At 52.6% G+C, this 25,172-nt stretch overlaps 1 protein-coding gene across 1 annotated transcript in view; it reads left to right on the plus strand.

Moving 5' to 3' along the window:
• LOC135174226 (zinc finger protein 271-like) overlaps positions 1-24,943 on the plus strand; it is a 37,836-nt gene extending 12,893 nt beyond the window's left edge. Inside the window, exons 4-8 of the mRNA XM_064141441.1 lie at positions 3,887-5,766; positions 23,221-23,322; positions 24,303-24,341; positions 24,475-24,513; positions 24,897-24,943. Of these exons, the coding sequence (XP_063997511.1) occupies positions 3,887-5,766; positions 23,221-23,322; positions 24,303-24,322 (2,002 nt within the window). The 3' untranslated portion in view covers positions 24,323-24,341; positions 24,475-24,513; positions 24,897-24,943. The remainder of the gene's footprint in view (positions 1-3,886; positions 5,767-23,220; positions 23,323-24,302; positions 24,342-24,474; positions 24,514-24,896) is intronic.
• The last annotated feature ends 229 nt before the right edge of the window (positions 24,944-25,172 follow it).

The following is a 25,172-nucleotide window of genomic DNA, read 5'->3' on the forward strand; positions in this document are numbered from 1 at the left end:
CCCTGCACCTTCCCCCTGCCCCCCTCAACCTTACCCCAGTCCCAGGGAAGAATAGAGGTTCGTCCAAGAGGTTAAGAAGCAAAAGTGAGTGGAAGGTGAGGTTAGGGAGCTGCAGCTCAGTCAGAAGCCCAAGGCAGAGTGTGAGACAAAATGGTGAGAGTGTTATCTAATGTTTTCGTTTCTCCTTCAGCAAGACTCTGAGGGAAGTAGACATCACCATTGTTTTCCTTTTCAGCCTATGATCTAGTTCTTCTCACCAAAACTTTGTACCCTGCCTCAAGCTAGCACAGATACAAACTTGTTCAGTATGCAGGGTCCAAAAATTAGGGTCAACATGATCATCACGATCGGTCCTATCAGGGAGGATATGAGGGTGGTTAGCCATGGTGACTGATTATACCATGATTCAAACCATCCTTGTTGGGCTTCCCTATCCTTTTTTCTTTGGGCCAATCTCTCTCTTAATTTAGCCATCGAATCTCTACTCCAGTGTGATCTGCGTAAAAGCAGCACTCCTCCTTCAAAGTGGCACAAAGGCCTCCTGACTGCATGAACAGAAGGTCTAGCCCTCGTCTGTTCTGTAAAACAACTTCAGAAAGAGATGAGATTCTTCTAGCGAAGTCATGGATTTTTCTAGTTTTTGCAGGTCCTCATCGATGATGGCCTGTAGCTGGGATAGGCCCTGTTGTTGGGTTACCAAGGAAGTCACTCCTGTTGTACTGGCTACTCCCAGACCGAGTAGAGCTGCTATCGTCACAGCTGTCAGGATCTCCCTTTTGTGACGTTTGCCGTTATCTTCTCTGCAGTAGTAGAACATCTCCTCTTCTGGATGGTATAGGACCCTGGGAACAATTACGATCTGAACACAAAGATCAGCAGAAGCATTAAAGCGTTCAAGGGATACACAAGGTGTTACTCCTGACTGATGGCAAATCCACATTGCAGGTGTAGCTGGGATAGCCCATTTGTACTTTTTATTGACCTTGATGGTTCTCGCGCAAACTTCCTTTCCCCAGTCGAATAGTGAGGTGTTACCAAAACATACTCCCTGACCCCTTACCTGAGTTAGGGTAATTTGTTTTTGCAGTGTGTTCCACCGACATTGTGTTGGATTACTATTTGAAGAATAGCCAAAAGAGGCATTGAGGGCAACACCCTCATAATAAGGGGGATTCACATCATAGCATAACCAACAAGTTTTGGTGAGATTCAGGTTTGACTGATTTAGGGACCTAAAGGATGCATTTAGCACATCAAGAAACAATTTCTCTGACGGGTGGTCAAGTTCCACATCTGGTTTATTTGTGGGGCTCACGTGTTTTATTGTTTGAGACTCGGTGTGAGAAGGTACATTTTCTCTGTTGATTGTCACTCTTAATTACCGCATTATGGCAAATCACTGTACTGCTCTTTACTTCCTTTTTTTTGATAAAGAATAGTCCTCCCCTATCTTGACCTGGCTCCCAGAATCTTAGACCCTGAGTTTTGCCAATGGTTCATCCCAGGTCATCCTCTCTGGTCACATTTAATGTACGGTACCTACACCAGTTTTTGGGTCCGCCATAGACTGATGCAACTCTCCACCTTTTATGGTAAACTTTAGGAGGAGAGGTGCATCCATGAGGTTCAAAAATCTATCCGGTCCCGATCCCGGTGCCCAATCTGTAGCTTATAGTCTCACACCCCCAGTGAGCGCAAAAGTGATGCTCGGGAAGATTACAATAGGGTTTTCCTGGATTAGAGCTGGGGCAAACATAGAAGCTCATCTCTTGATGACATGGTCTAACTGGAATTAACTCACACAAAGTAACATGAAAGCTAGGGGGTCCTGGGGTAATCCTCTTCTGTATTACCTTTTGATCCTTCCACCTCATCAGCACCCATTCCCACGGTTGGTGTTCATACGAGCCATTGGACAGTCTTACCATACCCAGAATCAGAATCACACAGAGACATTGCAACCTCCCCTTTCGAGGGCCTTCTTGCTGTTGCTTGGATCTTGTTGGTGTGACACTTTCTGGCATGGGTGGGGGTGAAGTGCTTTTCGGGTTGTCATCATCCTCTGCTACCGGGAAGTACGCGTTACGAGGGCATCCAATCAAGAGGCCCTGTGGACAGAAACTCACAGTTTTCATTAGTTTTTAGTCTGAAGGCCTGGTTTAACAGACTTAAGTGGACACCACTTGACCTTGCCATCTTTTCTGACTGCACCATATCCACGCCCAGTTAAAGCTGATTTCCATCCTGATTTCCATTCTCCTAACTAATTTCTAACTATGACTGATGGGCCTTCTTCTAATGCCTGAGTGGCCCAATGTTTTTGGGAAGGGCTGTTCCTCTCCTCCACTCTCAGGAAATGATTTAATGCTAATATTGAGAAAAAACAGTCTTTGATGTTGAGGATGGCGCAGGGTTGTTCTTTCAGCTAAAAGAGGTGTTGTTCTTTCACAACGTGCCTGATCATGTCTGCAATGCTTGCTCCTCTTTGCAGCATCCACAGTATCTCTCTGGTTGCTGGATTACACTGTTGGCTCACACATTCTGCCATTATTTGATTTTTTGCTTCTGCGGATAGGGCTGAGGAATCGACCGCAGCTTGGAGGTGGTCCACAAATTTTTTGAAACTTTCATTTTCACTTTGCTTTATTGTGGTCCATGGTGGTGGTTTTGTGACAGCTGCAAAAGTTGTGCGGAGAGCATCTCTGGCTGCACGGGTAGTTGTCAGGATTTCATGAGGCTCCATGCCTCTGCAGCTTGCAGCAGAGGGGAGGGCATAGTTGGATCCTTGCCCATCAGCCATAGTATACTGGAGCCATGTAGTGGGTGGTCTTCCCCTGTTATTTCAGCTATTTTATTTGTACAGTTCTCCCTATCTTGTCTAAAAACAATAATCTCTGATCCATCAAGCATCATTTTACAAATTTGCCTGATGTCAAATGGAATCAGATTATCACTCCCAAAGAGACTATCTAAGAGGGTGGACACCAAGGGTGAGTTTAGCCTTTTTTCCACAATCGCTTTAACAATTGCTTGCACCTCCTTGGGATTCACCAGAGAGTAGGTTGTTTCCCCTCCCACTGTCACTTGGACCAGGTAAGCTAGCTTGGACGGTGGGACCCACTTGGCGCATGCCGCGTTCACTTCTCTCCCGTTTGTGACAGATGGTTGTTTCCCTAACAACCCTTTTTTATTTTTATTTGAAGTCTCTTGCTGTTTATTTTTATTTGCTTCCATCTCCTCCTCCCCTGAACTCGAATCGCTGGTCCGCTCTCCCTCGGTGCTTTCTGGCTCCAAGACGGAAGACAAGTGACTGCTTGCTTCTGGGTCTTGGTCCCTTTTCATTGGACTCTGACCCCGCCCTCTTTCTTTGTTTGCAGAAACTCCTTCTCTGCCCACCCCACCCCTTGCTCTGGCTCTGATTCTGCCCCTTCTTCTTACAGGTGGATTCCTTCTCTTTGTCCGGCTCGCTCCACCTGCTGCAGGGTGGGGTGTCCACCTTGTGTGTGTTCTGATTGGCTTTTTGTCTCTTGCCTGCGTTTCCTCTCATTGTCCTCCTCTGACTCATCTGCCTTCCTTTTCTCCCCACCGTGCACACCTTCACCTTGCCTCTGGGCACCAGTGCTGGGTTATATAGTGTGGAATTATACATCATTTCCGTCTGCTTACATCACTACTAAATATTATTGGTTGCGGCAATAAGGAGAGGGGGCCCCTGTCTTTCCGTACATCCCGATATCTTCCGGTCGCCAGACCCTAGCTACCCACAGATGGGAATGTAGCACAGAGGCTCAGCCCCCCCAGCACTGGAACCAGGGGACTCAGCACAGGAACTGGGGGTCTGAGCCCTCCATTGCAGGAACTGACACACAATGTCCTTACTTCTCAGGCACTTGGTCCCCAGGGAGTTGCCCAAGGGCACAGGGGTGCCCCTCCCCACCAGCAGCATGGCCACCCAGAAGGGCATGGACAAAATTCTGGAGGAGAAGAACCATTTGGAAAATAATTTGGAGGAGCCAAAGCACAGCCTCAAGGAAGGTGAGGGTGATGAAGACATGGATAAGGAGGGCATAGAGGATGAACTACATGAGGAAGATGATGATGAGTATGAGGAAGATGAAGGGGATGATGTGGAAGAAGAGGAGGATGAAGAGGAGGAGGAGGATGAAGAGGAAGAGGAGGATGAAGAGGAAGAATGCAGAGCCACATTAACCCCCTCTGTGTCACTGAAGCAACCAAATCAGTGCCTCGAGTGTGGGTGGAGCGTCCCACCCAGCTCAGAGTTGGTGAAGCCTCACTGCCCCCACCCCAATGCCCAGCCCTTTGTCTGTGGTGACTGCAGCCACAGCTTCAGCCTCATATCCAAACTCACCCAGCACCACAGAGTCCACAGCAAGCAGAAGCTGTTTGTCTGTGCAGGCTGTGGCAAGAGCTTCACTCGCAGCCTGACCCTCATTGCCCACTGGCACAGCCACACTGGGAAGAAGCCCTTTGCCTGCACCGACTGCACCAAGAGCTTCCGCCATGGCTCCTGCTACCTCCAGCACCGCCATGCTCACACTGGAGAGAGGCCGCATGTCTGTGGCGACTGTGGCAAAAGCTTCCAAGGGAACTCCATGCTCATTGCTCACTGGCAGGTCCACGCTGGTGAGAAACCCTTCACCTGCAGTGACTGTGGCAAGAGTTTCAGTGTCAGCTGCCATCTCTTCCGGCACCATCGTGTCCACACCGGTGAAAAGCCATACCACTGCACTGGCTGTGGCAAGAGCTTCCGTTGGAGCAAGACTCTCAGCACTCACTGGCGTGTTCATGCTGGCAAGAAGCTCTTTGCCTGCACTGGCTGTGACAAGACCTTCAGCCACCTCTCCCACTTCATCCAGCACTGCCATGTCCACACTAGCAAGAGGCTCTGCAAGTGCAGTGACAGTGGCAAGAGCTTCAGTGGTAGCTATGACCACAACCTCCTTTCCAAGGTGGCATTGTGCAGCAGTGAGAAGCAGCCAACAGTTCCAAAAGTCATTGCCAACATCTGCACCAAGTGCCAGCAGAGCTTCAGCAAGCACTCGGCCTTGGTGCGGCACATGCAGACCCACAGTGGTAAGAGGCCGCATGGCTGCACTGACTGCGGTAAGAGCTTCAGCTCCAAATTCAACCTCACTGTCCACCGCAGGACCCACACTGGGGAAAAGCCATTCCAGTGTGCTGACTGCGGCAAGAGCTTCACCCGGAGGTTTACACTTGCCCAGCACCGCCGTATTCACACTACTGAGGGACCATGTGTCTGCAGCAGCTGCGGTAAGAGCTTCAGTTCCAAATGCAGCCTCACCATGCACCGCCAAACCCATGCTGGTGAAAAGCCATTCCAGTGTGCTGACTGTGGCAGGACCTTCACCCGCAGGTCCATTTTCACCCAGCACCGTCGCACCCACAGTGGTGAGAGGCTATACGACTGTGGTAACTGCAGCAAGAGCTTTACCGCAAAGTCCACCCTTACGCAGCACTGCCGCATCCACACAGGTGAGAAGCCCTTCACCTGCACTGACTGTGGCAAGAGCTTCAGCCGCAAGTTCCATCTCACCCGGCACCACCGAGTGCACACAGATGAGAAACCTCTCACCTGCAACAACCACTGCAAGAGGTTCACCCACAGCTCCCACCTAGACCATCATAGTCGCACCCACACTGGCAAGAAGCTGTACTGCTGTGCTGAGTGTGGTGTGAACGTCAGTTCCAACTTCAGCCTCACCCAGCACCGCTGTGTTCACACAGGTGAGAGGCCATATGTTTGTGATGACTGTGGTAAGAGCTTCACTCAGCGGTCCAACCTCACCCAACACCACCACACCCACTCTGGCCAGAAGCCATTCACCTGCCCCAACTGTGGCAAGAGCTTCAACCGCAAATCGAACCTCACCCGGCACATGCGGACCCACACCAGTGACCAGCTCACACCAAAGGACATGAAAATAGGAGGAGCTTGGTGTTTTCACAGTAAACGTGAGCCCCCTGGGGGACCCTTCCCAGCAGATTGAAATTGTCTCTTTTACACCTGGTTTTCTCGGATACAAACTTCTCCCTGCTCTTCTGAGCATCAATTTGTGCTGATGAGAATAGAGTGATGAGTCAGCACAGCTGGCGCTGCCACTGCAGCTGGGCTGGGATTTGGCTGTTTGCTCCCCACTGCTTTGCACTTCCTAGAGGTTAAAAAGCACCCCAATGTTAATGAAAATCCCAACTTACAGTGTTGGGTTTTGCTGTTTTTCCTATGACATTTCTTTCTAAAAAGGTCATCTTGAGGGCCATTTCTTCCCCAGGGTCAGGGCTGTGCCCATGTGCCTAGTTCAGGAAGGCCTCATGTGGGGATCTTGAGAAGCCTTGGGAGCATCCACAAGGTGTCTTGAGGGAAAGTAGGGAGTTCTGGAGGCAATCTTGGAGAGGTCTCAGGGGAATCTCAGTGGGGGTTCCAGGGCACTAAGGGTGAGTAGCATGTCCAGGACCTCCTCCCTGGGGTCTATTTGTCATGGAGGGCTAATAAGCCTAAAACATGTCCTGGTTTGCCTCACCCTTCTGCTGATGGGGGAAGCAAGGGTGGGAGGAAAACAAAGGCTTGGGCCATTATGTCCCCTCCCAAAGTGATAAATAGGTACCCACAGGTGTTTATGCACTTGTGAGTATCTTGCCCATAGAAGGATAAGCAAGCCCTGGGTTCACCTAGTATGGTCAGTTTTGCAAATGCCATTCTGATTCATGAATCTCTGGCCAAAGAAGCCATTACACTCTGGCTAAGTTGAGCTACGTTGCAAGAGCCTCTTCCTTACTGTTCTGCCTCGGTGTGTGCTGCCTTGCCTCTCTGCTGTCAGATTGGACAACATCACAGTATCACAGTATCACAGTATCACCAAGGTTGGAAGAGACCTCACAGATCATCAAGTCCAACCCTTTACCACAGTGCCCAAGGCTAGACCATGGCACCAAGTGCCACATCCAACCTTGCCTTGAACTGCCCCAGGGAGGACGACTCCACCACCTCCCCAGGCAGCCCATTCCAGTGCCCAATGACTCTCTCAGTGAAGAACTTTCTCCTCACCTCGAGCCGAAATTTCCCCTGGCGCAGCCTGAGGCTGTGTCCTCTCGTTCTGGAGCTGGCCACCTGAGAGAAGAGAGCAACCTCCCCCTGGCCACAACCACCCTTCAGGTAGCTGTAGACAGCAATAAGGTCACCCCTGAGCCTCCTCTTCTCCAGGCTAAACAACCCCAGCTCCCTCAGCCTCTCCTCGTAGGGCTTGTGCTCGAGGCCTCTCACCAGCCTCGTCACCCTTCTCTGGACACGCTCAAGCATCTCAGTGTCCTTCCTAAACTGGGGGGCCCAGAACTGAACGCAGTACTCGAGGTGTGGTCTGACCAGTGCAGAGTACAGGGGCAGAATGACCTCCCTGCTCCTGCTGACCACACCATTCCTGATGCAGGCCAGGATGCCATTGGCTCTCTTGGCCACCTGGGCACACTGCTGGCTCATGTTCAGGCGGGTATCAATCAGCACCCCCAGATCCCTCTCTGTCTGGCTGCTCTCCAGCCACTCCGACCCCAGCCTGTAGCTCTGCATGGGGTTGTTGTGGCCAAAGTGCAGCATCCTGCACTTCGAGCTATTGAATGCCATCCCATTGGCCTCTGCCCATCTGTCCAGGCGGTCAAGGTCCCGCTGCAGAGCCCTTCTGCGCTCCAACTCAGTCACATCTGCCCCCAGCTTAGTGTCATCTGCAAACTTGCTGATGACTGACTCCATGCCCTCATCCAGATCGTCTCTGAAGATGTTAAAGAGGATGGGGCCCAGCACAGATACCTGAGGGACACCACTAGTGACTGGCCGCCAGCTGGATGTGGCGCCATTCACCACCACTCTCTGGGTCCGGCCCTCCAGCCAGTTCCTAACCCGGCACAGAGTGTTACCATCCAAGCCATGGGCTGACAGCTTAGCCAGCAGTTTGCTGTGGGGGACAGTGTCAAAGGCCTTGCTGAAGTCCAGATAGACCACATCCACAGGCCTCCCCACATCCACCAAGCGGGTCACCTGATCATAGAAGGAGATCAGGTTGGACAGGCAGGATCTGCCCTTCCTAAACCCATGCTGGCTGGACCTGAGCTCTTTGCCATCCCTCAGGTGCGCAGTTATTGGCCCCAAGCTAACCTGCTCCATCAGTTTCCCTGGCACTGAGGTCAGGCTGACGGGTCTGTAGTTCCCAGGTTCCTCCATCCGACCCTTCTTGTGGATGGGGACCACGTTGGCCATTTTCCAGTCTCCTGGGACCTCTCCGGTGAGCCAGGACTGCTGGAAAATGATGGAGAGTGGCTTGGCCAGCTCAGCTGCCTGCTCTCTCAGCACCCTGGGATGGTTCCCATCTGGTCCCATGGACTTGTGGGTGTCCAGATGACTCAGCAGGTCCTGAACTAATTCTTCATGAATTTCCAGGGGAACACACTGCTCCCCGACCCCATCCCCCAGTTCAAGAGGCCTCTTGCCCTGAACTCCTCCCTCCTTACTGTTGAAAACTGAGGCGAAGAAGGCATTCAGGACCTCTGCCTTTGCTTCATCATCAGTTATAGTGTTCCCCTCCTGGTCCAGTAAGCAGTGGAGGCTCTTCTTGCCCTTCCTTTTAGCGTTGATAAATTTATAAAAGTGTTTTTGTTAACTTTCACGGAAGTGGCCAGCCTAAGTTCTAGCTGAGCCTTAGCCTCTCTAATTTTTCTCCTACATAGTCTGGCTACCTCCTTAAACACATCAGGAGAAGCCTTCCCCTCCTTCCAGAGGCGATACACCCTCTTTTTCTCCCCCACTTCCTTCAGGAGCTCTTTGCTTATCCAGGCTGGTCGCCTCCCCCTGCGGCTCATCTTTCGGCACGTGGGAACTGCCAGTTCCTGAGCCTTCAAAAGCTCCTGTTTAAAGTATGTCCAACCATCCTGGACCCCTTTGTTCTCGAGGACTGCTGCCCAGGGGACATTGGAAATAAGTTCCTTGAGCAAATTGAAGTTTGCCCTCCTAAAGTCCAAGGTGTAGGTTTTGTTGAAGTGCCTCCCTACCTCCCTGTATATTGAAAACTCCACTAACTCGTGATCACTACACCCCAGGCAGCCTCCCACTATCACATCTCCTACCAGCCCTTCTCTGTTGGAGAGCAGCAGGTCAAGCTGAGCTTGACCCCTAGTAGGCTCGCTTAACAGTTGGGTCATGAAGCTGTCCTCCATGCACTCCAGAAATCTCCTGGACTGCCTCCTCTCTGCTGAATTAAGTTCCCAGCAGATATCTGGCAGGTTAAAGTCGCCCACAAGGACAAGATCTGAAGATCTTGAGACAGCCTCCAACTGTTTGTAAAATATCTCATCTGTTCCCTCATCCTGGTTGGGTGGTCTGTAACAGACTCCAACCAGGATGTCAGATTTATTAGTCCTCCCTCTGATTTTAATCCACAAGGTCTCTACCCCTTCATCCCTCACTTCAAGCTCAATGGCATGGAGTGACTCCCTAATATACAGGGCCACCCCTCCTCCTCTTCTCCCTTGCCTATCTCTCCTGAAAAGGTTATATCCCCCCAGTATAACAGCCCAGTCATGCCTGTCGTCCCACCAAGTTTCTGAAATGGCAACTACATCGTAGTCCCCCTGGTGGACCAGGACTTCCAATTCCTCCTGTTTGTTACCCAAGCTGCGTGCATTGGTGTAGATGCACTTCAGCTGGGCTCTCGATTCAATTGTCCTTAGTTTCCTTCCATCTCTCTCCTTCTCAGAGAGAGTAATTGCCTCACCCACCCCCTTCAGACCTAGTTTAAAGCCCGCCTAATGAGCCCTGCCAACTCCAGTGCCAGGACTCTCCTGCCCTTCCTAGATAACTGCACCCCATCACAAGCCAGCAGGTCCGGCGCAGTAAAAGTTCCCCCATGGTCAAAGAACCCAAAACGCCGCCGCTGGCACCATCCCTTCGGCCATTTGTTGATATCGTAGGTTCTGCTATTCCTCTCTGTGAACTCCCTTGCCACAGAGGGAACTGAGCAGAGCACCACCTGTGCTCCTGCCCCATCTATCAATTTCCCCAGGGCTTTAAATTCCTTTTTAATTGCCCTGGTCCCCTTCTTTTCAATTTCGTCACTGCCAGCCTGTATTACCAACAAGGGGTAATAATCAGAGGACTGGATTAAGTTAGGGATTCTCCTGGTGATGTCCCTAACCCGGGCACCAGGAAGGGAGCAGACCTCCCTGTGAGACGGGTCGGGATGACAAATGGGTCCCTCTGTCCCCCTCAAGATGGAGTCCCCGACAACTACAACTCTTCTCTTTTTCTTGTTTTTTGTGGAGCTAGTCACCACAGTTGGTGGTGACTGCTCCACCCTAGGCAATGTCTCAGTTGGATGCTTCTCATTGCTCTCACCCTCTGTACCCTCTGCATGCAGGGCCTCATACTTGTTGCGCAAGGGCAGAGGAGGAGAAGGAGAGGGCCGGGGTGGATTTCCCTTACTACCCCTGACAGGGATCTGCACCCATCCCTCACTGTTTCCAGGGGCAGATTCCTTAGCAGGGGGGATCTGCAGAGCCTGCACCCACATGCTCTGCCTCATGCTTCAGACCAGTTTAGCCCTGATGTTTTGGGCTTGAAGTACCTGGAAACTTAAGTGCCTCAAGTTTACCAGAAGGCAGTAAGTACCTCATGGCATGGTGAGAAGTGCCACTAACATTGTGCTTTCTGCACATGTGCAAGAGATCCCATCTGCACCTATTCAAACGTCCATGCGAAGAGGAACCAGGATCAGGTCAGAGATAATCTGCCTCTTTTGCAGCATCCTGCTAGAGTCTGGGAAGATCTAGAAGCCTCTCAATGGCTATCTTGATGCTGAGCAGTTCCAACACTGCTACAAAGGAGCCAGAGACTGACAGGCTGTCTCAAAATCTCTACCTCCACCACTGAGAGTAGCACAGACTTTCCCTAGGGCTCCAGGCTGCCTATTTATAAGTGAGGCAGAGCCAATTTGTGGACAAACCTTTTCTAATTATCTGATTCTCCTAAATTACTAAATTGCCTCTAAGCATCCTGGTGAAGATTTTCCCAAATTAGAATGCAACATTAACTGCTTTGTACATAGTTTGTGGGTGGGACTTTTGGAAATAAAATAACTGCATGTTTTATAATTCCTGCCTCATTAATTGCCACAACCAGGTCACTACTGCAGCCTCATCCTAGGGATTTTGGGGCTTTTGAGGTGTGTCTCAGCTGAGTGTTCCCAGCCCCTTGGGGATAGAGATGTCTGGGCTTGGGGACAAAGACAGGGGAGTTGAGATCTAGCACCACTGCTGGCTCAGCCACATCTTTATGAAAAGATGCAGTGTTGTGATGGGGCTGTCACAGCTGAAGCAAACAGGTGCTGTCAGGCCCATTGAAATTTCTCAGACTCCCCAAAAATGAGAGCAAGACATCCCCTCTGCCAGCACTCTCCCTGCATTCCTGTTCCAGCAGACCTGGTACCAATAGATATTAAACAGCTTATAGAGAGCTGTGGGTGCAGCTCTGGGTTTCTCTCTCTATTGGCGCATATTCGTACAGATGTCTGTCTACATGCAGGTATTTGGGGAGAGTTGCTTTTAGATGCCTGGCTCCACTAGAAGGGACAGAGGATGGGGGGCTCCTCACTCACCCTGCAGTGGTGCAATGAAAGCTGTCAGGGCAGAGGTTTATTCCACACCATGGTGACATCATGCTGACTGCAAAGGAAAAGGCTGGCTGGGGCCAAAAGGGGTTATGGGGTTTGGAGGGCATTCTGGAGCTTTTAGAGTTTCCTGTTCTGGGATTTTGGGCCTTTCTCCCCACTTCTGGGCAGGAGTGAGGTCCTTTTGTGCTTTGGTTCACAGGTGGGTGAGGCTCACGGTCTCTCTGTTCCCTGCTGCCACAGACTGCCATTTGAGGGGGTTGTGTTATCTGATACAGTAAATCTTCCTTGTCTCAACTGTTCAGCTCTCCTTCATGAGTCCTTTTCCTCCTTGCTCCCATCCACAGAGAAGGGATCAGGGGAGGTGAGGCAAAGCCCATCTGTTGTGAGCAGACTGCCAGGGCTCAGCTGCCAGCTGAGTCAAACCCAGGACAGATCTCTCCTGAGGTAAGGAGAGAATTCAGTTTTGCCGCAGTGAATTTGTTCCCCCTCGACATTTGCTTTGGTTTGTTCCCCTCCATGGGAAGGCATTCACTGCCTTGTTCTTGCTGGTTACACCACATCAGTTCTGAGGCATGTGCTGCATTTGCCCTGCCTGTGGCGTCCTCTGTGGGCTGTTTGTCCCCTCAGGGACTTGGCTGGAGTCTGTGGTGTCACCCTGCTGGGCACTGGCAGGTCTGGCACGTTATGACTGGGTTGTGCCACTGGTCACTCAGTTAAGCTGGTTTTTGTGTGCTGTGCCATCAGTTATCGGTGATCACACCCAGCCAAAGGATGGAGCAGAGGAGAGCTCTTATTCACCTTCTGAGGCTTTCCACTGTCCTTGGGACATCACCATCAGCCTGCTCCTTTTGTCTTGTCTCCTAAACGTGTGCCTGGTCTTGCCCACAGTCATACAAATCTCTCCCAGGAGCACCACCTGGAGAGCTGCTCTGGGGCTGGGTAATGATGGGTGGCAGGGTGTGTGGGAGGGCTTGGGCAAGTGCCCAGGCCACTGGTCCCCTCTGGTGGTTTGGAATCTCAGCTGTGAGCAAGTCTGAAATCCTGACAAGCTGGTGAAGTGCTTGGGAAAAGTCTCTTGTGAGCTTGGAAATTCCCAAGAGACAGAAGTCCTTGTGGTGTGCTGGGGCCTGGCCCATGCCTATTGAGCTCTTCTCACTGCTGCTCATCACTCTCGGGGGCAAGAGGAGGTCTCTGAGCCTACAGCCAGGCACTTCAGAGGCAGCCTGGGCCAGGATCAGTGGCCCCGTTTGGTGGATGTGGGGAGGCCTGTGGATGTGGTCTATCTGGACTTCAGCAAGGCCTTTGACACTGTCCCCCACAGCAAACTGCTGGCTAAGCTGTTAGCGCATGGCTTGGAAGGCAACATTCTGTGCTGGGTTAGGAACTGGCTGGAGGGCTGGACCCAGAGAGTGGTGGTGAATGGTGCCACATCCAGCTGGCAGCTGTCACTAGTGGTGTCCCTCAAGGATCACTGCTGGGCCCCATCCTCTTTAGCATCTTCATAGATGATCTGGATGAGGGCATGGAGTCAGTCATCAGCAAGTTTGCAGATGACACCAAGCTGGGGGCAGATGTGGCTGGGTTGGAGGACAGAACAGATCTGCAGCAGGACCTCGACCACCTGGACAGATGGGCAGAGTCCAAGGGGATGGTGTTCAATAGCTCCAAGTGCAGGATGCTGCACTTTGGCCACAACAACCCCATGCAGAGCTACAGGCTGGGGTCGGAGTGGCTGGAGAGCAGCCAAACAGAGAGGGATCTGGGGGTGCTGATTGATACCCACCTGAACATGAGCCAGCAGTGTGCCCAGGTGGCCAAGAGAGCCAATGGCATCCTGGCCTGCATCAGGAATGGTGTGGTCAGCAGGAGCAGGGAGGTCATTCTGCCCCTGTACTCTGCACTGGTTAGACCACATCTTGAGTACTGCGTTCAGTTCTGGGCCTCCCAGTTTAGGAGGGACATCGAGATGCTTGAGCGTGTCCAGAGAAGGGTGACGAGGCTGGTGAGAGGCCTTGAGCACAGCCCCACGAGGAGAGGCTGAGGGAGCTGGGATTGTTTAGCCTGGAGAAGAGGAGGCTCAGGGGAGACCTTATTGCTGTCTACAACTACCTGAGGGGCGGTTGTGGCCAGGAGGAGGTTGCTCTCTTCTCTCAGGTGGCCAGCACCAGAACAAGAGGACACAGCCTCAGGCTATGCCAGGGGAAATTTAGGCTTGAGGTGAGGAGAAAGTTCTTCACTGAGAGAGTCATTGGGCACTGGAATGGGCTGCCTGGGGAGGTGGTGGAGTCGTCGTCCCTGGAGCTGTTCAAGGCAGGATTGGATGTGGCACTTGGTGCCATGGTCTAGCCTTGAGCTCTGTGGTAAAGGGTTGGACTTGATGATCTATGAGGTCTCTTCCAACCTTGGTGATACTGTGATGCTGTGAAGTACAGAAGGAAAGCAGCTGGTCCTGCAGAGTGTGGGGATGGTCAGGGCCACCACAGGAATAAGAGAAGATCTCTTGATCTTTGTCCCTGGGTAAGCTGGAGGTCACAGGACTTTGGCTGCCACCCAGGCCAGTCTGTTGTCCCCTGCCTGCTCCAGTGCTGGGATATGGTGGTTTGGAATTAGACAGCAGGGAAGCCAATCAGTTGGGATCCCTGTCCAGGGATAGGGGCATTGACAAGTTCATCAGGCAACCAATACTAACCTCAGGCCCTCTGGAGACAACTTGTGCTAGGTGTGAAGGATTGGCACCTACTCGAGGAGGATAGGAAGGGACACCTGGGAAGATGGATTGCCATGGAGAAAGGCACCCAGCAGGTGAGGGTATTGGCTGTGCTGGAAGTGCTGTATGACACCAATGAGAATCCTCAGCTTGCAGAGCCAGATGAGGCAGTGTGCACACCAAGCCTGTGGAGAAACACCCATGGGCTGCATCCCATCATGTGCTAGCTCATGGGCAATGTCAGCCTGGGCCACAAGAGATGGCCAAGGACACACAGTGGATGAAGTGGTCAGCCTGCTCCAGCAGTATGATGGAAGTCTCTCTTCTAATGCACAGGCCTGGGGCTCAGCTGTGGAGGTGCTGCCCTGAAGGGTTCACAGAACATGAGGGGTTGGAGGTGACCTCAAAAGATCCAGTCCAATCCCCTGCCAGGGCAGGATAACCTTAGGAGGTCTCACAGGACTGTAGCCAGGCAGGTAATGAATGTCCAGAGGAGACTCCACAGCCTCTCTGGGCAGCCCATTCCAGTGTTTTGTCACCCTCACAGTGAAGAAGTTTTTTGCTTATGTTCACATGAAACCTTCTCTGCTCCAGTTGCACCTATTGTCCCTTATCCTGTCCTTGGGCATCACTGGGCAGAGCCTGGCTCTGGCCTCCTGACACTCACCCTTCACATCTTTATAGACATGAACGAGGTCACTCCTCAGGCTCCTCCTCTCCAAGCTCCAAGCCCCAGCTCCCTCAGCCTCTTCTTGTAAGGAAGATTTTCCACTTTCTTCATCACCTTTATGGCTCTGTGCTGGTGTTGGGGAGGGCCCAAAATAGGCTTACAGATGCTTTGTCTTGCCTGGGCAGGGAAAGTATAGGCTGGATGTTAGGAGGAAGTTCTTCACAGAGAGAGTGATTTCCCATTGGAATGGGCTGCCCGGGGAGGTGGTGGAGGCACCGTCCCTGGAGGTGTTCAAGAAAAGCCTGGATGAGGCACTTAGTGCCATGGTCTGGTTGACTGGCTAGGGCTGGGGGATAGGTTGGACTGGATGATCTTGGAGGTCTCTTCCAACCTGGTTGATTCTATTCTATTCTACTCTATTCTATTCTATTCTGCCCACACCAGAGGTAAACACATTAAATGGACACAAAAGTGGCACAACAGACCTGGTGCCAAAATGTCTGGCCTGCTCAGGGCCCAGGTTGTGTAACGTGGTTGTATAAGCCCACGTGCCTAGCTTATGGCTTACCGGGTACAAGGCCCACGCTCACCCCATATTTGGGGGGAGCAGGCCTGTGGCCCTTGCCTGTTATGGTATACTTTGGTTAACTGCCAAGCTGATTGGTCATTCCATTGGCCAAGGGGCCATTAATCTCAGCCCACATTTGATAAATAGTGGTACACAGGTAAACAATGTGCTCACCCATGGTGCTCACCTGCAGTGTTCACCTTAGTGCTTGCCTGCTCACCCGCAGTGCTCACCTGCAGTGCTCACCTGCAGTGCTCACCTTAGTGCCTGCCTGCTCACCCGCAGCGCTCACCCACAGCGCTCACCTGAAGCGCTTACCCATAGTGCTCAGCTGCAGTGCTCAGCTGCAGTGCTCACCTACAGTGCTCACCTACAGTGCTCACCTTAGTGCCTGCTCACCTGCAGTGCTCACCCACAGTGCCTGACTGCTTGTTGTGGAGGGCCTGTAGGCCCAAAAGCAGGCTTATATATGCCTGCTCTGCCTGGACATATCTCTCTGCCTGCACCAGGTGTAAATGAACACAAAGGGGCACAACAGACTGGCGCCATAAAGTCAGTTGCCCAGGACACCTGATTGTGTAAGTCCCCACACGCCCAGCTCGTGCCTGCCTGGTGCTGGGCCCACATGATACCCGTATTTGGAGTCCAGGCCTCTGGGTTTTGCCTAGTATGGTAAGGTTTGGCTGACTGCCAACCTGATTGGTCATTCGAGTGGCCAATGAGACCATTAACTTTCACCCCACATTTAATAAATAGAGGTGCATAGGCTCACATGCAGCCTGCCCACATTACTTGCATCTCTGCCACGTTGCTTGCTTGCCTGCCTGTGTACTTCCTTGCAGCTGTATGCCTGCCTTTAGCCAGCATTAGACCTGTGCTCAGACTGCATGGAATCCTGCCTCTGCGCCTGGAGATCCTGTGTATGAATTCCTTGGAGAGAGAAGAAATCAGCAGCCTAAGGTCAGAGACTGTCATTCCCCCCCTGAAGCTGGAGGATTCCAGCCTCAGAGTCCACAGGCAGAGACCCTGGAGAATTGGACATTGGTATAGGCTGCGATATAGCCCCGGAGGGTGATTATTGATTAATCAGAATTGTGAGTAAATACTTGAATGCCTCTGTAATATCTATTGCCTCTGCCATAAAGCAGAAAACAGCTTTCAGCTCACCCTTGCTGGGAAAAGAGTGTATGACCCCAAGCGGCATGAAGCCACGGGGAAAACTCTCTGTTAATAGTTTGAATGTTTGCTAGTTATTATAATAGTTAATGTTTGATATATTCCCATAATGTCTTCATAACTGTGTAGAATTAATATTAATATTAAAGTTCAGTGGTTGGGGGTGGCGAGAGTTGGACTATTGGAAGTTAATAAATATATATGTTTTCAAAAATATCCTCTCGCATAAATTAATTTCTCCCCTCCGTCACAATTGGCGTAGGTGGCAGAGTCCCCCTCCGCGACACTGCTCACTCTAGTGCCTGCCTGCTCACTCTCAGTGCTCATCTGCAGTGCTCACCCTAGTGCCTGCCTGCTCACCCTCAGTGCTCACCCACAGTGCTCACCCTAGTGCCTGCCTGCTCACCCTCAGTGCTCACCCACAGTGCTCACCCTAATGCCTGCCTGCTCATCCTCAGTGCTCACCCACAGTGCTCACCCTAGTGCCTGCCTGCTCACCTGCAGTGCTTACCCACAGTCCTCACCCTAGTGCCTGCCTGCTCACCCTCAGTGCTCACCTGCAGTGCTCACCCTAGTGCCTGCCTGCTCACCCACAGTGCTCACTCTAGGGCTTGCATGCCTGCCTGCTTGCTTTGCTGTATTTGCCTGTGTTATCCACTTTTCTCTACGGAGACAGACTCTCCCACGGGCTCCCAGCCAGCCGCGCACACCTGCATGCCATTGTGGTGAGTTACCAGGACTAGAACCAGCACTGTCTGCATGCAATCAGCCTGTGTGGTCAGCATGACATCATGCTGAGCCTTCATGACCTCCTTGCCATGGAGGGTAGCAGAAGCCCTTAGCAGGCCTCCCTGTGGTAAAAGTTGCAGTGTCTCACATTTTAAGCCAGAAGCATCGTAAAACCAAAACAATCTTCTAGTCCCATGAGAAGTTTCCTCCCTAGAGGAGATAAAAGGTAAACATCGGCCTTGTTTCCCAACTTTCGGCCTTGGTTCTCATGCACACTGACCACCTACTGATGGGCCGAGCTTTGGGTGGTCCTACAGGTTGTTTTGGTAAGAATTCTCCAATTATATAGATTGATTATAATTTGTGCCAATCTGTAAGAATAACGTAAAATAGCTTGGGCTGGAGGGTTACCTCTTTTGAACATTATAAAAATGGTGTGCCTGCCTGGATCGGGGCCTTGCTTGCTTTGCTTGCTTGAGCTTGCTGGTACCTGCTCCTACCTGCTCGCTCGCTAGCCTGCCTGTCTGCCTCGCTCCTGCTGCGGTGACCTCACGTTCCTGATCGGCCCTGCCCGACGAGAGGCCCGCAGAGGCCTGAAACCTGCTTGGGCCCAATCCTGATGAACAAAGGGACACCGCCCAAACTTCGAATCCTGCTAATCTGAGCCGCTGAATCGTGAGTAAACCAAAGAAAGAACTCCTCACCTAAAGACTGAATAACTTTAAAGACTCAAAAGAACCCTAAAGAAATCACAGACTCTCCTTTATCTGCTACTTTCTGAAATGTTATTCTACAACTTCAATCCTAAAAGAACTCACGTGGGGAATTCAGTTCGGGAGGGGATCTCCGTGTTTGAGCAATAAATCACTTGAAATCCACAAGTGAGCCTTCGCGTATTTCCCTCACAACCTCCCAAACTACCTTCCGTGACACTCCTGCCTTCTGCACCTGAGGTCCTGCCTAAGAATTCCTGGACATATACACAGATCATCCAGCAGAAGCCAGGAGAACAAAGTCAGAGACTGTACCTTCCCCCTGAAGCTGGGAGGATCCCAGCCTCAACATCCATGGGCAGAGATCCCTGAAGATTGGACATTTCTATAGGCTGTGAGGTAGCCCCGGGAGGTGATTGATAATTAATAAGAATCTGTGAGTAAATGCTTTAATGCCTCTGTAATTCCCTACTGCCTTCTGCCACAAGCAGAGCGAGCTTGGGCCCATCTGCTGGGCAAACAGCACATTGACCCCAGGCGGCACATCAACCCTGGGGATTCTCTCTATAGGCCAAATGTTTGCTAGTTATGAACAAGTTACTGTTTGATGTTATTCCTAGAATGTCTTCCATAACCATGTAAAACAAATATTAACATCAAAGTTCAGTGGTTGGGGGTGGTGAGAGTGCAGACTATTGAAGTTCATAGAATATCATCTCGCACCAATTAATTTCCCCCCTCCGCAACAGCTGGACTCTTTCAAGCAGCTCTCTGGGGTCCTTCTTGAACTGAGGGAGACCGGAACTGGACACAATATTCCAGATGTGGCCTGACCAGGGCAGAGTAGGTTGGCAGACTCCAAGACAACCTGTCCTGCCCACCCATGCTGTCTAAAATTTCAGCTATTAGAAGCAGGCATCTCTCTGTCTAAGCGAGAGGATCTGGGAGGCACAGATGATGAAGTATCCTCTGGTTTGAGTGCTGTGCCCAGCCATGGGACAGGCAGGCAACTCGATTGGGCAGCTTCAGGACCGAGGTCATTTCCAGTCAGCAGGTGTTGGTGTTTGGTGAATGGCTCCTGCACTCCACAGCTGAACTTTTGCTGCATTTCTGCTCTCCCAGAGCTACAGCAAAGATTTGTGTCTGACTGTGTCAGGTGTGCCCCAGGATTTATTACCCAGAGAGCACCTTGCACGCCGTGCCTTTATCACTGGCAGGCCCCAGCCTGGTGGATCTCTCTCTGTAACAATGAAGCCATTTGACTGCTTTAACTTCTGAGCTGTGTCACAGCAAGGCCTGACTGGGGCACTGCAAAGAGAGGCAAATGTTAACTCTGTCAAATAGTTCCAGCAGGAGGGCTGGGCTCTGAGATAGGCAAACACCAGGCTCTTACCCATGACACCACAGGCAGAGGTTACAGCTGCACTGCTGCTTGTCCATTTCAGTATGGGAAAGAGAAATTGGGACCAAAATGAAGAGTTTCACAGGACAACAGAAAGAAAAAAAGAGCAACAGCAGCAACAATAACACAGATGAAGTGATAAATGATATAAAACCCAGTGCTGCCCCGTGCCAGAAACAGCCACACCTGCCCATAACAACCCTCCTCTTTATAGCAGGTCTGGCACTGCATGGTAGTGGATTACACCACTGGCTGGTTGTCACGGAGGGGCATTCTGCCACCTATGCTGGTTGTGGCAGAGGGGAGAAATTAATTAATGTGAGAGGGTATTTATAAAAATATATATATTTATTAACTTCAATATTTTCAACTCTCGCCACCCCCAACCACTGAACTTTGATATTAATATTCGTTCTACACGGTTATGAAGACATTATGGGAGTATATATCAAACATTAACTATTATAACAACTAGCAGACATTCAAACTATTAACAGAGAGAGTTTTCCCTGCAGCTTAATGCCACTTGGCATCATATACTATCTGCCCAGCAAGGGTGCTCTATGGCAGAAGTAACAGAAATTACAGAGGCCTTAAAAGTATTTACTCACAATTCTGATTAATAATGAATCACCCTCCGGGCCTGCGTCACAGCCTATACCAGTGTCCAATTCTTCAGGGTCTCTGCCTGTGGACTTTGAGGCTGGAATCCTCTGGCATCAGGGGAAATGGCAGTCTCTGACCTTGTGCTGCTGGCTCCTTCTGGAGGCTCTGTCCAGGGAATTCGTAGGCAGGATCTCCAGGTGCAGAGGCAAGGTTCTGTGCAGCCTGAGCATGGGTCTAACGCTGGCTCCTAAGGCTGATCGAATGCAGACAAGTGGGTCTGCTCCTGGCAGCTTGTGGCAGTGGTGCACACCAGGTAATCATGTAAAGGCAGGCACACAGCTGCAAGGAAGTACGCAGGCAGGCAAGCAAGCAATGTGGCGGAGCCACAAGCAATGTGTGGAAAGGCTGCATGAGAGCCTGTGCACCCCTAGTTATTAAATGTGGGCCAAGAGTTAATGGTCTCATTGGCCACTCGAATGACCAATCAGGTTGGCAGTCAGCCAAACCTTACCATACTAGGCAAAACCCAGAGGCCTGGACTCCAAATATGGGAATCACGTGGGCCCAGCACCAGGCAGGCATGAGCTGGGTGTGTGGGGACTTACACAATGAGGTGTCCTGGGCAACTGACTTTATGGCCCTGGTCTGTTGTGCCCCTTTGTGCTCATTTACCCCTGGTGCAGGCAGAGAGACATGTCCAGGCAGAGCAGGCATATATAAGCCTGCTTTCAGGCCTACAGGCCCTCCACAGCAGGCTGGAGACAGGACCTCTTTCCTTCTGGTCAGCACAGTCAGATTGGGTTTTGTCACTGCGGAGCAGAATTCCCCTCACCTGGGTGGAAAGCAGGAGCAGCCCTTTTGCTCTGCCCCACAGACCCTGCAGCAGTACTTTTGCTCTGCCCCACAGACCCTGCAGCAGTACTTTTGCTCTGCCCCACAGACCCTGCAGCAGTACTTTTGCTCTGCCCCACAGACCCTGCAGCAGTACTTTTGCTCTGCCCCACACACCTTGCAGCAGCCCTTTTCTCTGCCCCACAGACCCTGCAGCAGTACTTCTGCTGGCTCTGTGCCCTCTGGATGTTGTTTGTTCTTGCACTTGCTCTACCCAAGCTTCCAATCTCCAGGCAGGGCCACCATGGCACTTCCTCATGTCCTCCATGGTCACACAGACTGAACAACAGGGTGGCACCTGGTGTGTGCTACCAGTACCCTTTCCCTTGAACAGAGAAAGCCTGCCTCAACTTCAGAGACACAGATCAGTGTGAGAAAGGAAGAGCTCCTTCTGGAAATGCTAGGACAAGGGCTGGGAGAGTTTCTTCCCAGATGAGGCACAGACTTGTGGGGAGGAAGTGAGATTCTCTTGCAGTGCTGGAGCTGGCTGGGCAACCCACCCACAACTGGTGGCATATGTTCAGTGGCTATCAGATGCCATCCACCTGACTTGCCTCTAGCCCAGAGGCAGCCTTGACCTTTCCCAGGCCAATATTCCCCTGTTCTGATGGTGCCACAGTTCAGCAGTTCATCCTGAGGTCACTCCAGAACACCAGTCAGGTCTCAACACGTGTTGGTAGGATCAGGAATTCAGCCCTGAGCCACTCAGCTCTGACAAGCAGCTGGCAGAGCAGGAGCTGGCACAGTGACCATCTCCCAGGTGACTGCCTGCCCTTGGGCAGCTCCCAAAGCAAGCACTCAAGTTTGTTGCCTTAAGCCTTCGCACAACTGCCCCACAGCAGAGCTCTTGTTTCTGGTTAGTGGCCCATGAAGAGAGACCCTTGGCCCTTCCAGGTGCCACTGAAGGTCAGTGCTGAAGGGGCTCCTTGTGCCACAGGCCCCGTGGCACTCACGGCTGATCAGAGATGCTGTGGGCACAAACATCTCTCCTCTTGCCAGGGCAGCTCTGTCCCCACAATTAGCTCCAGGTGGCTGCCTGGGGACAAGAGCCTGCTTCATTGTGACCCTCTGGATGGCCACATCCTGCTCAGGGACAGCGTCGGCTTGGGCCAACGATGATGGCATTGAAGGGACACTCCCTGGGGGCAAGGGTCTTGGGTGAGCTGTGGCCAAGTCTCGGCCAGGGACAAGGCTGGAGCCAGAGTCCTGTTGGGCATAGGGTCACTGGGACCCACCGTCCAGGGACAGCTCTGCAGTGGGGCCCAGGCTGTCTGGGAGGGCTCAGTGGCAGCCAGGCAGTGGCAGGGAGAGGGCCAAAGCAGGGGATATTGCCCTCTGGACTCTGCTCTGGGGAGGCCATGGCTGCAGACTGCATCTGCAGTGCAAGGGCAGTAGAATGGGCACTGAGCACTGCAACCACTCCAGCACTTCCGCCCAGTGAGCCCTCAGCTCCCAGAGATGAGCATTCCCCAGGGCTCCTCAGGGCCTGCAGTCACTGCAGATCCCTGTCACTGCTGTCCTACTGCCCATGTCACCAAGGGTCCTCCCAGCTCCCAGTGCTCCCAAGCAGAGGTCAGCCTCAGACCCCAACTTACCCAGGGGCTGGAGAGGGCTCAAAGGTGGCTCTTAGAGACTCTGGGGCTGAGTTTGGTGTCGTCTCTGGAGCAGTCCCAGAGGGAAAGACTGGAATGGGAGGTGAGGGGGACTGGCATGTGGCAGTGCTGGGAAACGAGAGTCCCTGGGACATGAGTGGGGCTGGCTTTGGGAGTCTTCCTGTTGAAGCAGTGAGTGGTCACCATGGGGTGTCCAGCTCCCAGGGGTGCTCAGTCCACCCCCTCCTCAATGCCCCCAGGTGCCTGGGCCACTCCACCTGCAGCTGCCCCATGCAGGAAGCTGGAGAGATGCCCAGGAAGTTGGACGGATCCACACCAGAGGTGAGGGTGACTCTGTGCCAGGGCTGGGCTTGGTGCCAGGGCTGGTGCCACTGCCAAGCCTGCCTTTGCCCTGGGGGCTCTGAGGAGGAACAAGGAGGAGTCCTGGGAGGGATAAATCTGCCTCTCGCCTTCTCCAGCTTCACCCAGGACTCACCACACCGCCGAGGAAAATGAAGGTGGCAGTGCTCAGCCTGGCTCTGCTCTTCACCATCCTGCTCTGCACCCCAGCAGATGCCAAGGTAAGTCCCCAGTGCCACGGGGAGGGGCTCAAGGCTGGCAATGGGTCTTGGCTGCATGACATATGGAATGCAACTGCAGTGGTGAGGATGGCAACCCTGCATTTGGCCTCTCCCTTTCCCAAGCAAGGGGCTCCTCCTGGCTCCCCTGCACCTCCAGCCCCTGGCAATCAGCTCTCTCCCTCCCACAGCTCCATCTGCTGCCTCCACTTCCCCACAAAGAGGCCTGAGTGCCTCAGGGAATGTCTGCAGCTCTTTCCTCCCTGGGAAGCTCCAACACAAAAGCAGGGAAGGTTCCCACCTTGGTGCCCTCACATCCCTCCCTTCTGCAACTCCCCAGCCTGTGCCTGTGGTCCCCTCAGACATCTCCTGCCTGGCACCTCCATGTCCTATCTAAGGTCTCCAAACGCTCTCCCTTTCATCTCTCCCAATGCCTTTCTTTCCATCTTGCCCCTCAGCCCTTTGCCCGTCATCCTGTCCACTGCAGTAGAGGCCCAAAATCCTCTCCCTGCCATACCCATTCCCAAACACTCTCCCAGTCCCCTTGGCTTCGTCCTCTGCAGTCCTCTTCCTCCTGCCCCTAACAACCACCTCTCTTGAGCTCCCCACGTCCCCTCAGCTGCAATTCTTTGTCTCTCACTTGCATTCCACACAGTCCTGTCCCTTCAACACCTCCAGCCCAGTCTCTTGAGGTCCACTACTTCAGCCCAGTGCCCTGTCTTTGGGACCCCCTCCCTCCTCAAGCCCATCCTCTTTGGAGGTCCTCAACTCCCCAGGCTCTTCTGGTCTCCATCCCCACCCCTGCTCCCTGCATGAAGAGGCATCCCAGGGGAACTTGGAGGAAAGAGGCTGAGGGGAGCAGAAGAGATTTTCCCTTCAGACCAGAGGGAAGCTGTTGGCCTGGTGGGACTGAGGACAGTTGTGCCCCACCCAGAGCTCCACTGAGGTCCACTCCAGGTCACCTCTTTGCTCTTCCTCTCTAGGCAGTGCTGGAAGTCATTAAGGAGAAGCCTGAGTTGGATGTAAGTAGTGGACTGTAAGGGGTGGACTTGGAGAGATCCAGTCTGGGGAACTGGAGGGCATTTTGGTCCTCCCATCTCTTGCTGGGGCTGGAGGTATCCCAGTGACCATGGAGGTCTCATGGTCTCTCTGCAGGTGGATATCCCCAGACTTCAGCCATTGGACGATGTCGTGGTGGGTACCACTACTTCTGCTGGCCCCAGGCCCTCCCTTCCCATGGCCACAGCACTCCAGAGCATCCCAGTTTGCCCCAGTACAGCCCAGTGCATCCCACTGCGACTCCAGAGAATGCCCCTGCACCCTAATGCCTTCCAAGGGACCATCTCTGCCCCAGAGCCCCCTTTGCATTCCATCCATCCCAGCACACCTGAGGGTCCCCCAGTACACAGCCACACACCCAGGTGGGCTCCTTCCCAGGATGCTCTCTGCTTTCTGTGCGCCACCATCTCAGCTCATCTACTCCAGAGGCTACTTCCCCAAGGACTCCACTGCTTCCCCCACCCTCCCAGTCCAGCCCAGTGCACCCAGACTTGTTCCTAACCTACCTTTCTCCCCAGCCCCCTCTGATGGATGACGCGAAAGAGCGACAGCGCCAGAAGCGCCTGGCTGTAGCTGCTAAAGCTGCTCTGGCCTAGGTGAGCAGCACCAGGGCATCTCCAGCCCCACAAAGAATCCTGGGCCCTGGGGCATGCCTCATCTCTCTCGGGTGGGCACACCTTAGGTGTGGGAGAGGGAAACAGAGGGCACTGTCCCTGAGCCACGCTGGAGGGTGCACAGGATAGAGCTGGCCCTGTGCCTTCACTTGAACTCAGTGGGGCTCTGCAGACCCAGAG

The sequence above is a fragment of the Pogoniulus pusillus genome, unplaced genomic scaffold, assembly GCF_015220805.1.
Source record: "Pogoniulus pusillus isolate bPogPus1 unplaced genomic scaffold, bPogPus1.pri scaffold_50_arrow_ctg1A, whole genome shotgun sequence".
Classification (NCBI taxonomy): domain Eukaryota; kingdom Metazoa; phylum Chordata; class Aves; order Piciformes; family Lybiidae; genus Pogoniulus; species Pogoniulus pusillus.